General features: G+C 37.3%; 1 protein-coding gene and 1 long non-coding RNA gene across 9 annotated transcripts in view; one reads left to right on the forward strand and one right to left on the reverse strand.

Annotated features, from left to right (window-relative positions):
• LOC123591451 overlaps window positions 1-16,116 on the forward strand; it is a 95,023-nt gene that overhangs the window by 67,648 nt on the left and 11,259 nt on the right. The window contains exons 2-4 of the long non-coding RNA XR_006709329.1: window positions 1,722-1,825; window positions 10,077-10,141; window positions 11,240-11,361. This is a non-coding gene — a long non-coding RNA (uncharacterized LOC123591451). The remainder of the gene's footprint in view (window positions 1-1,721; window positions 1,826-10,076; window positions 10,142-11,239; window positions 11,362-16,116) is intronic.
• The window catches only part of MPP7 (MAGUK p55 scaffold protein 7), a 210,276-nt gene continuing 208,612 nt past the window's right edge, over window positions 14,453-16,116 (reverse strand). For all 8 annotated transcript variants that reach the window (XM_045465774.1, XM_045465777.1, XM_045465779.1 and 5 more), the window contains 2 exons: window positions 15,954-16,097; window positions 14,453-15,468 (listed from right to left, as the gene is read on the reverse strand). In XM_045465774.1, coding sequence (XP_045321730.1) covers window positions 15,289-15,468; window positions 15,954-16,097 — 324 coding nt within the window. In that variant the 3' untranslated portion in view covers window positions 14,453-15,288. The remainder of the gene's footprint in view (window positions 15,469-15,953; window positions 16,098-16,116) is intronic.

Genomic DNA, 16,116 nt, shown 5'->3' on the forward strand with positions numbered 1-16,116 from the left:
TGGAATATTACTCGGTTATAAAAAAAGAATGACATCTTCCTAGTTGCAACAACGTGGATGGTTCTAGAGAGTATAATGCTAAGTGAAATAAGACAGAGAAAGACAAATACCATATGATTTCACTTACGTGTGTAATTTAAGAAACAAAACAGACTCTGAACTATAGAAAACAAAGAGATGGTTATACGAGGAGATGTGGGGGTGGGGGATTGGTGGGAGAAATAGGTGAAGGGGGTTAAGAGTACACTTTCTGTGGTGAGCACAGAGTAATGTATAGAAGTGCTGAATCACTATATCATACTCCTGAAACTAACACTGCAGGTTAATTACACTAGAATTAAAATTTGAAAACTCCAGTTTTATACGGTAAATAAGTTTAGATATCTCTTGTACAATATCGTGCCTATAGAGGATGCTACTATATTGTACACCTACAGGTCTGTTAAGAAGATAGACCTTATATTGAGTGTTGTTCCCGTGATAAAATAAAAAGGGAGAGAGATGTTAGAATGAAGCTAAGAGATTTGACAGGATTCAGTGGCAGAATGTATGTAGGGGGTGAACATCCTAGTTTTCTATTTCCGCACAACACTCTGCCACACAGTTAGCAGTTTTGAACAATGATCATTTTTAGCTCACATTTCTGTAGGTCAGAAGCCCAGGCGTGGTGTGGCTGAGTTCTCTGCTCAGGGTCCCATAAGGCCAAAGTCAAGGTAACGGCGGTGCTTACTGCTCATTTCTTCAGGGTCCATTTACAAGTTCGTGTGGTTGTTGAAAAAACTCAGTCCCTCACGATTGTAGGGCTGCCATTGCAATCCTAGCTTTGTTCTGTCAGCCGGGGGCTACTTTCAGCTCCTAGAAGTCACCTGTGTTCATTGACGTGTGGTCCCCTCCATCTTCAGAGCCAGAAACAGAGAATCTCCTTAGTGTCAGATCCTTCTCACACTTCAAATCTTTTTTCTTTCTTTCCTTCTTTTTTTTTCTTTCTTTTCTTTTTTTCAGGAAAAGTTTAGTCCCTTTTAAGGCCATGCCTGATTAGGCCAGAATAATCTACTTTACTTAAAATCAACTGATTTGGAATCTTGGTTACAAACGCCACATGCTTTTACAGCAGCACCTACATTAGTGTTTGATTGAAAAACTGAGGGAAGGTGTTTGTACACCAAAGGGTGGAGGTTCTGGGGGTCATCTCTTAATTCTGCCTACGACAGTGAAGAGTAAGGAGGGGTTAGCGTAGACTGGGAGAGTCTAACTGGACATGTTGGAGGGACTGTGGAGCCATTAACTATGGCTGAGAATACAGAAAGCAGAGGGATTTTGGTAGGAAGGTGAGTTCAAATTTAGGTACGTGAGGTAAAGAGTTTGACAGAATAGAATCTCAACTAAGTAATATTTTGCATATAAGAATGTCTCCTGCCAGCCTTACAAGGGCTGAGCCCCCATAGTATTTTCTTTTTTTTTAGGAATATTAAAGCTACTGGTGAAAAAGACATAAGTTATGAAGAGGAACTGATCTTTATGGACTATGAGGACGAAAGAAGTCTACTTTATAAAAATATTTTGTTCATCTCAGCTATGTGAAAGTTCTAAAGAATATTCTCTAACTCATGATGGGTTATATAAAATGTGCCCAAAAAGGAGGGCTTGATTTTTATTGTCTATTTCTTGAGAGAAGCTGGTCCCACGTTTTCGTTACAGTTGGTATTTCTACCTCACGGCAGGAATGGCAGTCTGCTGGATAACCACCTTGCGTATTTCTACCACCTGAAGATCTCCATGTGGAAAGTTCCAAGGTTAATTTTCCTTCTTCCTGAAGAACCTGTCCGTAAGTCTAAAACACCCACTACCCAGGATAGCACTTCCAGAGACTACCAAGGGGTCTTCCATTGTCCAGTCAAATAAGTTTTCACTGTTTCTCCTACCTTTCCACAAATCATTGAGCTACCAGGCTTTGCGGTGAGGGAGAGGCGCCCACTGTGGCCAAACCTTTTCTGCATTCATCCTACAGAGATTGGGATACAGGGGCAGACAAACTTAAGGGCAGATAAATACAATGTATCTGACCAGTGTTCCAGAGATATGTGTGGGGTGCCAGAGAGCTCCGAGGATGGAAATGAAGGTCAAAATCCAGCCAATCCAAAATACTGTGTATACTAGGATTGGGTTGTTTTGTGTTGTGTTGTGTTGTGTTGTGTTGAAGACAGATGCCTGACACAGTCTTTATGAGTGTGTGTGGTTTTTTATTCTTTCAGAATTTGTCTCACTTTTTACAGCTTTATTGAGGTAAAAATATTAAATTAACATTTAAAGTGTAATGTAATCTGCTTTGACAAATGTACTACCTGTGAAATTATTACCCTAATTAAAAATAATGAATATATCCATTGGTCCCAAAAGTTTCCTCACACCTTTCATAGTACCTCTCTTCCTTCCCCAAACTCTGGCAATCACTGATCTGCTGTCATTATAAATTATTTGGAACTTTCAAAAAATGGAACCATACATGATGTTCTCTTATCTTGTCTAGCTTTGTTCACTCAGCATAACGGTTTTAAGATTCTTCCATATTGTTACATGTTTCATTAGTGTACTTTTTTTTTTATTCTGGAGTTCTGTTCCCTTGTATGGATATATTAGAATTAGTTTATCCTTCTGCCCATTGATAGACATGTAAGCTGTTTCCAGTGTGGGGCTATTACAAATAATCCTGATGTGGACATTTGTGTATAAGTGTTTATGTGAACATATGATTTTATTTCCCTTTGGTGAATATCAAGAAGTGGAACTTAAGAAACTTAAGAAACTTCAAAATTGTTTCCTAAAGTGGCTTACCATTCTTCCTTCCCTTCAGCGATGTTCCAGTTGCTTTACATCCATGCTGTAACATGGCATGGTCAGTCTTTTTCATTTTAGCCAGCCTAACTGGCTGTATAGAAACTGTGGTTTCTTTCAATTTGCATTTCCCTGTTGACTAGTGATGTTAAGCATCTCTTATGTGCTTATTAGCTATTTATAGATTTTCTTTTGTGAAGTGTTCACATTTTTGGCCCATTTTTAAAATTGCGTTGGAAGACATCACAAGGATTTAAGCAAGAGAATATCCTAATCAAATTTATGTTTTAGAAAAATCACCCAAGCTGAGAATATCGAGGATGAATCACAGCAGGGCCAGACTGCAGAAGAGGGGCCAACTGCAGGGGTCAGGGGGGGGGATTGGAATAGGTCCAGCAAAGGATGCTAAAATACTTGGCAGTGGGTTAAGAAGAGACATCTCTGAAACAACTGACAGGTGCTAGTGACCATTTTTATATATGAGGGTTAATCAAGGAAATCTGATTCAGGTAGAATTTAAAAGGAAAACCACCACCACCAAATACCTGTAGCACTCACAATGTACCAAGCACAGTTCTGAGCATTGTCACAAATATTAACTCAGGATTGATATTCATAACAATCCTAACGAGGATTATCCACACTTTACAGAGGAGGAAACCAAGGCAGAAAGTGAAAAGGTATCATGCCTGTAACATATAAACAAAAAATCACAATGAGTGTGATTAAATGTATAGAAGATATGGTTTAAAGGATAGTAAAACATGGTTTTGGAACCAGGCATCTTGGAGTTTAAATGCTGTATCTACTATATACTGGGGCATGACCTTGGGCAAGTTTCTTAGACTCTGTGCATCTCTCTTATTCGTAAAACAAGGATACTGCTTTTGTTCAGACTGTTGTGGGCAGTAAATGAGGTGGCTTGTTAAAAGTTCCTAGAATAGGGGCACCTGGGTGGCTCAGGCAGTTCAGTGTCCCAACTGTTGATTTTAGCTCAGGTCATGATCTCACAGTTTGTGAGATCAGGCCCCACATCAAGCTCTGTGCTGACAGCACAGAGCCTGGGAGCCTGCTTAGGATTCTCTGTCTCCCTCTCTCTCTGCCCCGCCTCCCACTCGTGTGTGCATGCTCTCTTTCTCTCTCTCTCTCTCTCTCTCTCTCTCTCAAAATAAATAAATAAACTTTTTAAAAAGTTCTTAGGACAAAATAGGTGCCCAGTGAATGTTAGTGCTCATCCTTTGTTCCGATAAGTATAGTCATAGAGTGAGTGAGATTGTCAGGGAAAGCCTGTAGAAAAGAAGGATGGAAACGGATGGAAACCTAAGCAATGGTGTCTTGGTGACAGCACAGGGGGAGTTAAGGGAAAGGAGCTGGGAGAACATGTGTGAACACTGATGTTCATAATAGATCAGGATTCCAAAATTGGGCACAGATTAATGCCACGCATCGCCAGGAAGGGCACACAGGTGAAATCTGCCTTACTGCTTCAGATGCACTTGTTACCAAGTAAAGCACTTTTAGAATATATTGTAACCAAAATTGAGATGTGCTATTTGTGAGACATTTATTCATCTTTTAAAAACTGAACTGTAAAAGTAGAACGGGCTAAACAAAAAAATAATTTGAATAATCCAGAAAGGGATGTACTGGAAAGCGAGACTCTCCAGTACCTGTACCTTCCCCGGGTGCACTGCCTGTACTAGAAGGTTTGGACCTTTCCATATCATTTTATGTATATGCATTTTGTAGCACTCTTCAGGTCAATATATACACATTATTTAATAAGTACATTATAATAAGATAATACCAAAAAACCTCCTCATATTTTTAAATAGTGGCATAATAATTAAAAGAATATTACCCATAGTTTATCATTCTCTTACTGATGATAATAGGGTTGATTATATTTTTTTCTATAATAAATTCTACTTAAATTCTAATAAATTAACCTTCCAGTATAAATATGAACGTGCAAATGAAACTGTTTGGTCTAAGGACATGTGTATTTTAAATTTTGATAGAACTGCAAAATTACCCTCCAAAAAATGTTTTAGCAATTTGAAGCCCATAATAGCTAATATTTATTGAACATTTACCAGATGCAAATACCACATAGAGGGCTTTATGTAGAGCATCTCAACAAACTCTTTTGGACCCATCCTATTATTACTACTTCCATCTTATAAATAAAGAAATGAAGGCCCATGAAGGATAAGTAAATGAAATGAGGTAACATAGATAAGAAGTACGATAGCGGTGATTTGAACCCAAATCTTTATCATTTAGCATTGTCTGTAAATTGTGCTCATTCTTTTACTGATCACTGTTGGTTTTATTCATGCCTTTTTTATAAATTCATTTTCAACTGCTAGAGTTCATCTTTCAGTCTTTCTTCCTGGAAGAATATAGGGGTGGTAAATATGTCTAAGTTCTTGTATGTCTAAATGAGTTCATTTTATTATCACTCTTGAATGATAATCTGGGTTATAGAATTTTCAGCTTATACTCATTTTTCCCGCATTACATAATGTGTCCTTTGCCATATGATACCCTGTTGCGCATGAGATGTTTGATGCCCAACAGATTCCTTTTCGCTCCCTCCCTACCTCTCCTCCTTCTCCTCCTCCCCCTCCTCCTCCTCTTTTCCTTCTTCTCCTTCTTTCTCTCTCTTTTCTTTTCTTTTCTTTCTTTCTTTCTTTCTTTCTTTCTTTCTTTCTTTCTTTCTTTCTCATTATGGGATTCTTTCTCTGTTGATAAGGTTTACAAATTTACAAAATAAATATCTGGATCTTTAAATCTGAAGACCTATCTTTAATTTAGAGAAGGATTTATATCATGCTTAATATAATTTTCTCCTAATGGGAGATCCTACTAGGTAGATAGATACTGGCTGTCTTGGATCTGTTTTCCACATCTCCACACTTTTTTTTCCTCAATTTGCATCCCTATCCTTTTAAAATTATGTTCTAGGAAAATCTATTAGCTTGATTTTTTAATTTAATGTTTAGGTCTGCAGTAATGTCTGTCTTTTTATTCGATCTTATTAGATGTTTTCTGAAACTATTCCTAACTTTAAAGATATTTTCTTCTTCAGCAGCCTGTTTATAGCAGCAGGATCCGCAAGGATGCTAGTGTATGCTCAGTTATATATAGATCATATCAAAATATACTATTAACACAGGATGCACAGTGAAACGAAAAGGGTGCAAAAGAGGTGGGATTTGAATGGCTATGCATCCAATAATCAACCCTACCATACTCAGCGATCCCTTTCTATGGGACAAATTTTGTATTATCCCTTTTGCACTCCTGACATGAAATCCATAGACAGTGTAACCTGCAGAATTAAGAAGAAATTCCACTGTAAGGTAAAGAAGAAAGGAAAGGGAAGCATTTGAGAACAGAATATACCTTTTGATATGTGCACGCTCAAGCAGCCCTTCTCTAAAGATGGCAGTAGTCAAATGCATGCAGTCACTGCACATGCCACATGAGTGAGACGCAGGTGTCACAAGTGGTATTGCCATTAGTGATGTGAGGTTCCAGAATGGTGAAAAACTCATACTGTGTTCTGAAAAAATCAAGTTCAATCTTCCTTTGATTCACGTGGTAGTGCATTCATGGAGAACTCAGTGTACATTACAACCTAGCCAAAACACCACTCATGTCATCTGTTCCCAAGTGGCTTGAGCCGATGTTTATTTTTATTTGTTTCTTCCCTCAGAAAAGCTTTTAAGGCAAATTTCCTGGAGCTCAGTTTTAGTCATATTTCATAGACTGATAGCTTCATTATTTTCTGAATAATCTGCAGTTTCATTTTTATTTCCTTGATGGCTAGAATACTTAAAACTTATTTACAAAATTTTTCTAGGTGGTTTTTTCCCTTTCATTTCTATTTGTCATTCATTTTCAGTTCCATTGGACTGTGGAGATAAAATGCCATTTACATTATTTAAGGATTTTGGAATTTAATGAGGTTTTCCTTGTGGCTTACTTTGGGGTTGGGTTTCGTAAATGCTCGGTGGGGCTCTTGAAGAGAAGGTATGATTTCAGTTTGCAGGACAAAGCATTCTTTCCGTGGCTATGAGACCAGCCTGAGAAATTAGGAAAATCAGACCTTCTACAACTATTTTTCTTCACAATTTAAGAGAAGTGTTTGAAAAATAACCGAATAATGTGGTTTTGTTGATTATAATTCTCAAGGGTTTGCCTATGGCTTCAATGCTCTTCCTTTTGTGGCTTGCACCATTGATTACTATAGGAGAACGTTCTGTCCCAAGTAATAAACATGGAATTCAATGTTGATTTTATTATTATTGTCTCCTTTGCTTTCTTTTTGTTTGCATCTGCCTGGCTTATTGTTGCCAGTCCTTTTACTTATGCTCTATATCTTCTCTTTAACATTTACAGTAATTACATTGTTCTGTAACTATAGTTATTCAAATATATTCCTATTTAGATCTTTTCTGTGTTATATACTAATAATTAGAATGCCTAGGGCAGAGTAAAGACTGAACAGATAGAATCTTTGGTATTACTGTTGCCTAATCAAGTTAAAAGATATTATTTTCTTTAAAATGGTAGACTCACAAGCATGATAAATTTGTAAATCCAAAAACATTAGAACAATTTTCTTCAAACTTTAATTTTAAGGTTAAAATTTCATCCATATTATGGGGGGAAAAAAGTGGAACCCAAGAAAAATAAAATTTAAATATAGTCTCTTGCTTTGGCCCATCCTATAGTTTCCAGAGATTACTTTCTTCAGATAAAAAAAAAAAAGTTTATTTACTTATTTTGAGAGAGAGAGAGAAAGTGTGAGCAGGAGAGGGGCAGAGAGAGTGGAGGAGAATCCTGATGTGGGGCTTAAATCCATGAACCATGAGAGCATGACCTGAGCTGGAGTCAGACACTCAATAGACTGAGCCACCCAGGTGCCCCCAGGCCACACTATTATAATACCATTGACTATATTCTTTGTGCTGTGTCTTTCATCCCTGCGACCCACTCATTCCATAACTAGAAGCTGGTATCTCCCACACCCTCCCCTCTGGCAACCATCAGTTTGTTTTATGTATTTATGGTCTATTACACCTTTTTGTTTATTTTATTCATTTTTTTTAGATTCCATATAAGTGAAATCATATTGTATTTGTCTTTGTCTGACTTATTTCACTTAGCATAATACCCTCTAGGTCCATCTGTGTTGTCAAAAGTGACAAAGTATCACTTTATTTTTACGGTTGTGTGTGTGTGTGTGTATAGCACATCACCTTTATCCATTCATGTATTGATGGACACTTTAGTTGCTTCTGTACCTTGGCTATTGTAAATAATGCAGTAAACATAGGGGTTTATATATATGCATCTATATAAATATATATATATATATATTTTTTTTTTCAAACCAGTGTTTTCATTTGCATTTGGTAAATACCCCTTAGTGGAATTTCTGGATCATATGGTGTTTCTATTTTTAATTTTTTGAGGAATCTCCATACTATTTTCCACCGTGGCTGCACCAATTTACATTCCCGCCAATTGTGCATAAGTGTTCCTTTTCTTCCCCACATCCTCACCAACACTTGTTGTTTCTTATCTTTTTGATTCTGGCCATTCCTACAGATGTAAGTTGATATCTCATTGTGGTTTTGATTTGTTATTTCTCTGATGATTAGTGATGATGAGCATCTTTTCATGTGTCAGCCATCTGTAAATCTTCTTTGGAAAAATGCCTATTCAAGTCCTCTGCCCATTTTTTATTGGATTGTTGTGATTTTTTTTTTTGATGTTTAGTTGTCTAAGTTATTAATGTATTTTGGATATTAACCCCTTATCAGATATATCATTTGCAAATATCTTCTCCCGTTTGATAGGTTGCCTTTTTGTTTTGTTGATGGTTTCCTTTACTGTGTAAAAGCTTTTTATTTTTATATAGTCCCAGTAGTTTATTTTTGCTTTTGTTTCCATTGCCTGAGGAGACATCTAGAAAATTGTGGTTAAAACTGATTTCAAATTACTACCTATGTTTTCTTTTAGGAGTTTTATTATTTCATATCTCACATTTAGGTCTTTAATTCAGTTTGAATTTTATTTTTGTGTATAGCTTAAGAAAGTGGTTCAGTTTCACTCTTTTGCATGTGGCTGTCCAATTTTCCCAGCACCATTTGTTGAAGAGACTGTCTTTTCCCCATTGGATATTCTTTTTTTTTTTAATTAATTAATTAATTAATTTATTTATTTCAATATATGAAATTTATTGTCAAATTGGTTTCCATACAACACCCAGTGCTCATCCCAAAACCCCATTGGATATTCTTGCCTCCTTTGTTGCAGATTAATTGGCCATATGAGTGTGAGTATATTTCTGGGCTCTCCAGTTTGTTCTATAAAATCATTTGTTTCTGATCCTGTAAAAAGTGCTGTCGGTATTTTGATAGGGATTGCACTGAATCTGTAGATTGCTTTGGATATATTCGTTCTCTCCATTTGTGTCATCTTTAATCTTTTTCATCCGTGTTTTATGGTTTTCCAAGTACAGGTCACTCACTCCTTAGTTAAGTTTGTACTGAGGTATTTTCTTCTTTTTGGTGCAATTGCAAATGGAGTCGTTTTCTTAATATCTCTTTCTGCTACTTTGTTATTAGTGTTAAGAAACACAGGTGATTTCTGTGTAAATTTTGTGTCCCGCATCTTTATTGAATTCATTTATTATTTCTAATAGTTTTTTGGTGGGGTGCTTAGGGTGTTCTATGTATAGTATTATGTCATCTGCAAATAGTGACCGTTTTACATCTTCCTTACCAATTTGGATGCCTTTTATTTCTTGTTGTTGTAGCTAGTACTTGTTGAATAAAAGTGGTGAGAGTGGGGGGCACCTGACTGGCTCAGTCAATTAAGCATCTGACTCCCAATTTCAGCTCAGGTCATGATCTCACAGTTCAGAGCCTGCTTGGGATTCTTTCTGTCTCTGCCCCTCCCCTGCTCTCTCAAAATAAATATTTTTTTAAAGTACTGAGAATGGACATCCTTATGTTATTCCTAAACCAAGGGGAAAAGCACTTAGTTCTTCACCATTAACTATGATGGGCTGTAGGTTTCTCATATATCTATGGCCTTATTCATTTTGAGGTATGTTCCCTCTAAACCTACATCACTGAGAGTTTTTTAACATGAATTGAATGTTGAATTGTGTCAAATGCTTTTCTACATTTATTGAGATGATATGATTTTTATGGTTCCAGAGTGCTTTCAAGTTCAGTCGTGTCACTCCAGGGAATGTGACAGCTGTGCAGAAAAACAGCCTTTGGTAAGTGAAAGTGAATAGTGGGAGTCACCTGAGTTACTCATGGATGCTGTTTACCATTAGGAGTGCTTTCAGCACCAATAGCCCAATAGCGACTTAAACCATTAGAACACTTATTCTTACCAGCTTTATTAAAATACAGTTGACAGGGGCGCCTGGGTGGCGCAGTCGGTTAAGCGTCCGACTTCAGCCAGGTCACGATCTCGCGGTCTGTGAGTTCGAGCCCCGTGTCAGGCTCTGGGCTGATGGCTCGGAGCCTGGAGCCTGTTTCCGATTCTATGTTTCCCTCTCTCTCTGCCCCTCCCCCGTTCATGCTCTGTCTCTCTCTGTCCCGAAAATAAATAAACGTTGAAAAAAAAAAAATTAAAAAAAAAAATACAGTTGACATATAGCATTGCATAAGTTGAAGGTGTACAATGTGATAATTTAATACACATATATTGTGAGACCACAATAAGGTTGGCTAACACTTCCATCACCTCATATAATTACCTTCTTTTGTGTGTTTGGTGATAAAATGTACTACTAGCAAGTTTCAAGTACATAATACAGCATCGTTAACTACAGTTGCTGTGTTGTATACTACACTTGATTCCCAGAGTTTATTCATCTTATAACTGGAAGTTTGTAGCCTTGACCGTCATCTCCCTATTTCCCTACCCTCCAGCCCCTGGTAACTACCATCTACTTTCTGAGGTTGCCTGAGGTTTGAAGTATCTCAAACAGAAAGGATGGGGACGGGGGCATAAAAGATCTTTTGCCTCATGCAGTTGTTTAAATCAGGGGAACAAGTCTTATTCGCAGCTTCTCCGACAGATGTTACCTGGAATTGGGTAGCACGACCTGCTCCGATTAATCTCTGCAATATGCAGATTGTCCTGATTCATCACTAAGGGCTGGGATTCAGGCAGACTAAACAAAAATTGCGTATTATGCTACACAGGTATATTTCTGGTAATAGCCACCTTTTGTGGATTAGCCTATTCACACAGGCATAGATACATCAAGTTCTGATTAAAGCAGCAGTGTTTTGAGAAAATTATAAACTGTATGCGTAAGAAGGATAAACCCTCTCCAAATTACCTAATCTCATGTTTCCAGCTCATGTTTCTGGCTCCAGTTATAGCAACACCAGGCAGCACAGGGCAGCGAAAATAGCATGGTCGGAGGAAGGCGGACCCTGACCCTGATTCCACGACTTATCACCTGTCACCTTGGAAAAGGTACTTAAGCCCTGCCCCTCACTTTTCTCAGTTGTAAAAGATGAAGATACTATCTTTCATGTTAAGGGAACTGTGAGGACTAAATGAGATAGTGAATGGAAATCATACAGATGTTTGATGACTAGTAAGTACAATTTGGCAGTTCCTGGGCTTGTGTGTAAGACAGCTGTTAGAAGAAATATTTCCTGCCCTCCAGGAGCTTAAGGATAAGTGGGCAAACATTTGGAAGGGAAGTGTGTTAGAAGAAAGGGCATTAATACAATTAAGGGACATTTCTTTCAAATCGATATAAATTACGTTGCATACCAGCGGCTAAAAATAAACATTTGTTCACTACCCTACTGAGGATTACTTGATTAGGTCCTGATGTATCACTTGGAAGTAATGGCTGTTTTCTAAATAATAAAACGGTCATAGAAATTATGAGGAAACTTCCGGCTAATTTGCTAATGGAGCACTGTTTCTATGGGGTGGTTATTTATAGAGCTAAATTAAAACTGTGTGCTGTGAGAATAATCATTATAAAACAGGAGTTCCCAGTTACTGAATACTTCTATCCCAAGTTTTGTTCCAAATACTTTACATGGATCAGCTCTTTCAAGCCCACAACAATCCCGTGAGGTGAGCAGTATTATCATCTCCATTTTTCTGATCAGAAAATGAGGACCAGAGAGGTTACACGACTGTCTCAAGGTTGCAAAGCTGGTCATAGACAAAACCAGAATTTGAACTCAAGGATTCTGGCTCTGGAGCCCATGTTCCTGACAGCTCCACTGTATAGTCTTTCGTTGGAACCAGAGCTGGGATTAGCTGGTTCAGCTGTTGAAGCAAGGACAATACTAATTAGCCTGTCTCTGTGAACAGGTGGCAGTTTGTCCTCAGGGACAGCTAAATAAGAAGGTTTAGTTTTGCTCTACCTGTTCAGGAACAGGATGTGGATAACGCTTGGATTCCTGATGGGGAGGGGTGGGGGAAGGGATGTTCCATCACAGATGGGCCCAGATCACCCACCCTCGACCTCTTTAAATGGCTGCACTGTATGGGTAGGAGCAAGACTAGTGAATTCCATCTCTTCAACAGCCTTGTTGAAGCCAATAAATATTTGACTGAAACAAATATGAAGTTTAATTTCAGACATTGGCAAGTTCAAACAAAACCTTGATTATCAGAGTAGAAAAGAGAATTTGTTCTACCATGGGAAACAGTGTACCAAATACCCAAGTGCAACAACAACTGTGCAGAAAGAAGACAAGTAACTTGAAGACACTTTATTAAGATCAAAGGTTTTCCATTACATTCGTTTATAAATCTTTACTAGTTAAGACGAAAATAAATAATAAAAATCTAGATCTTCGAGAAGCTTTGAATAACAGTTTCTGTAAATCTGCAAAGATTGCATGTTTTGTCGATTTTATATTACAATTTAGATACATTCAATCATTATACAATACCAGGAATGTCAGCCTTACATATATTAAGAACATTTATATGAGGAAGTAAAACAAGGGGGAAGAATATTTCAATTTCACCTTTTTATTTTTAACCAATTTGATTGATAATCATGGGAGTACAGAATTTCCTTCTTGATCTTGGATTTTAAATATATGGACTTAAAAATACGAACATTCCTCTTCTCCACTGGTGGCTGACACTCTGTGCTAGGAGCCGGCTGCTCCAAAAACTAGTGCATGAGGAACCCCACACGCATCTCTGTAGGCGTTGGAGGTCTGGGTGCAGACACAGAGTCCAGGGCCTTTTGCTACAATTGTCAACAAGGCCGTGGCCCTGCCTAACTCAGTTTTAACCTAAGTTCTAAGCATCCACGTGGCCATATAAATGTCACTTACAACACCATATAGACTAATAAAAGATTCCTTATCATTTTTAAAAGAACATTGCTCGGCTCTAGTGGGAAAAGGGAGAACGGTCTGGACAGTTAGATTTTTAAATAACACCCCATTGCTGACAGCAAAAAGCACTCAGTTTCCACAACATTACACTTACCCTCTACCTCCACGGTAAAGAATGTGGACTGCCTAAATTATTCAGACCACTGCCTAGATAATTACATGTTTCCCATTACTCTTCGTACAGGAAGTCTTGATTTATAGGAAATTTTAGTCTGTGTTCAACGAGGAATATATTCTACCCAAACTCTCTACGTAAGACTTGTATTTTCTTAGAGCAGCCATATAACTTTACGGCTGTAGCATCAGATCTGGGGACCCTTTTCCCCACTATCTTAAAAAACTAAATTGTTTGCTATTTAGTTAATAAACATAGAACTCGCTACTTGGATCATGTTAAGTAACATTTAGTCTGATTATTTTAGTGTGTGTATCAAGGCTATTGCAGTAGAGTTTTTGTCTCTGTTTCTAATGTGAAATCTGACCTGTCCGAAGGAAATCCAGTGGATAATGCTATGTCAAATGTGCCGTGCACATAGAACACGCTTGTGAGTCTGTGTATGAACAAAGGTCAAATATTTACATGGAATGTTGACCCTGACTTATACAACTATTTTAAGTTACGACATCTTTACATACAATTTACTTTACGAATAGCTCCATTTGATAATTAAAAAAATATGCCTTTCAAATATTTCATAAATATATAAAATTTCACTACATTCTATTTTTCTTTGAACATGACATCTAAACTCTCTTTACAAATGAACAAACAAAATATTTTCTGTTTGGAAGTTACAGATGCAGTGAGTTTTGATTGGCTGGGTCTTACTGCAGGCAAGAATGACATGACATGTTCTCTTATACAACTTATGGTCATTTTACGGTCTTGAGCTACGTGAATTGTTTGAAGTTCGGTAGTAACCAAGAAAAATGAGAGCCCATCTAAATATTTACAATACAAGAGTCTGTCTTAAAAGTCTAGAAAAATGGCAAGATTAGGATGGTATCTGACCAGTGTTAAGAATTATTTTGATGATGCCGAGGTAAGTTAACATTACATGAAAAGTTTTCTAAAATATGTCTTAGTGCAATTTAAATATATGATCAATTGCACAGGTGAAAAATGATCACATTTTTAACTGTATCAGTTAAAACATCTACTTTTAGATGTAATGTAAAACATCTACTTTTAGAATAGGTATCACATTCTTACAATTTATTGGGAAAATCCAAAGCCAGCTAGAATCACCTCTTTGGTGACTCTAGAACTCCTGTTTGAGGATTGACAAATAAAAACGTCCTTTATAATCGTTACTTGCCCCAAGATATTACCATCCTGATAAAGATTAATACATAAGGAAAGGCTTTTAGTTACGGATATAATCATTTTTAAAAGTCCATCTTCCCTTCTTAAACATTTGAGTCACTGATATGTAGTCATAAAAAGGCCTTCTCAAGCTATAACACGAAGGCCACTGTGAATATATTGTATATATGTAAGAAAAAGGTTGCACTTTAAAATAATAAGGGGATGCCTTACTGTTAGCCTCGGTAAATCTATAATGACCCATCCAAAGAAGAGCAAAGATGTCCTGTTTCTTTGGAGCTGTTCAAGGCTGCTAACTTAATACCTTTCAACTGCTAACCCACAAACTTGATGGCAGGGCCCACGTCTGAGACCAACTGAAGCACTGAACTCCAATATCTATTCTCTAGCTATTTCTCTCTAAAACGTCCAACCTCATCTTGGAGCTAGAACTGCATGTTAAAGACAATCAGAAGGTTCAAAGCTCTGCTCAGAATACGGTGCTGTGTGGATTTTGATTTTGGATCTTATACTCAAATATTGTGTTTGAAATAAGGCTGCAAAAAGATACAAACAAAACCAGCATTCAGTTTTAACCAAGATTGCACATCTACAACAGTGATATAGATTAAAAAAAAAACCCTACCACCAAAATGGTAACTGATTCCATCATGCACTCTGCAGAAAAGATGCTCATAGGACCTCCCTTAGTTATGAATGTAACCAGCTCACTGGAACCCAGTGGGTTTCTGTCTCTAACTTGTCAAAAGTTGTCTTTAGCTCATTGAATGCCACGGTGAGGTCATCATTTACTATAATTTTGTCAAAAAGATGGCCATATTGACTTTCCATTATCTGTGCAGATTTAATCATTTCCTGAAAGTCGTCTTCCTACAAAAGTAAAAAAAAAAAAAAAAAGGTTAACCAGGCAATTACATCACTTTACACGGATGCAAACATTTCCACAACTGTTTACTGAATGCTATTCTGTGTTCATTCTTTCAGCCACAAATGAAAATGACCCTCTTGAACGACAAGTTCTTCAGAGGTCATAGCTTCTAATACTCTCTCTCTGATCTGTTTGTAACTAAACTGCTCTGACAGAGTCAAAATTCCCACCTTTCCCAAAATTCGGGATTGTCAGTCACTAACTTATCATTACAGGATGTTTTGCTCAATATAACATAAAGATCTATTCATAGAAGCACAAAAAAGCCATTACAGTACAATCACTCAAAATGTATGTGCCTGGATACAATCTATCTTTTATCGGTTTTTGGATCACACTGTCTACTACATCTTCCAAAGGCAGTGGCTACTGCACGTACGATTTTGAGCAGCACTTATGTCTTCTTACTAAGCATCATCGTACTTACTGTAAAGGGCTTTGCAGCACCCTGGTCATCTCTGCTTGAGATAATCTTTGCATTTTTCCTTGTCTCCCTCAAACGCTCTATTGATGGAGGCTTTATAAATATCACGTAGGGCTTAAATTCTAGGGTCCTTAAGTGTTTCACTGTCTGCAAGGAAGAAAATCAG

This window comes from Leopardus geoffroyi, chromosome B4, assembly GCF_018350155.1.
Source record: "Leopardus geoffroyi isolate Oge1 chromosome B4, O.geoffroyi_Oge1_pat1.0, whole genome shotgun sequence".
Lineage (NCBI taxonomy): Eukaryota > Metazoa > Chordata > Mammalia > Carnivora > Felidae > Leopardus > Leopardus geoffroyi.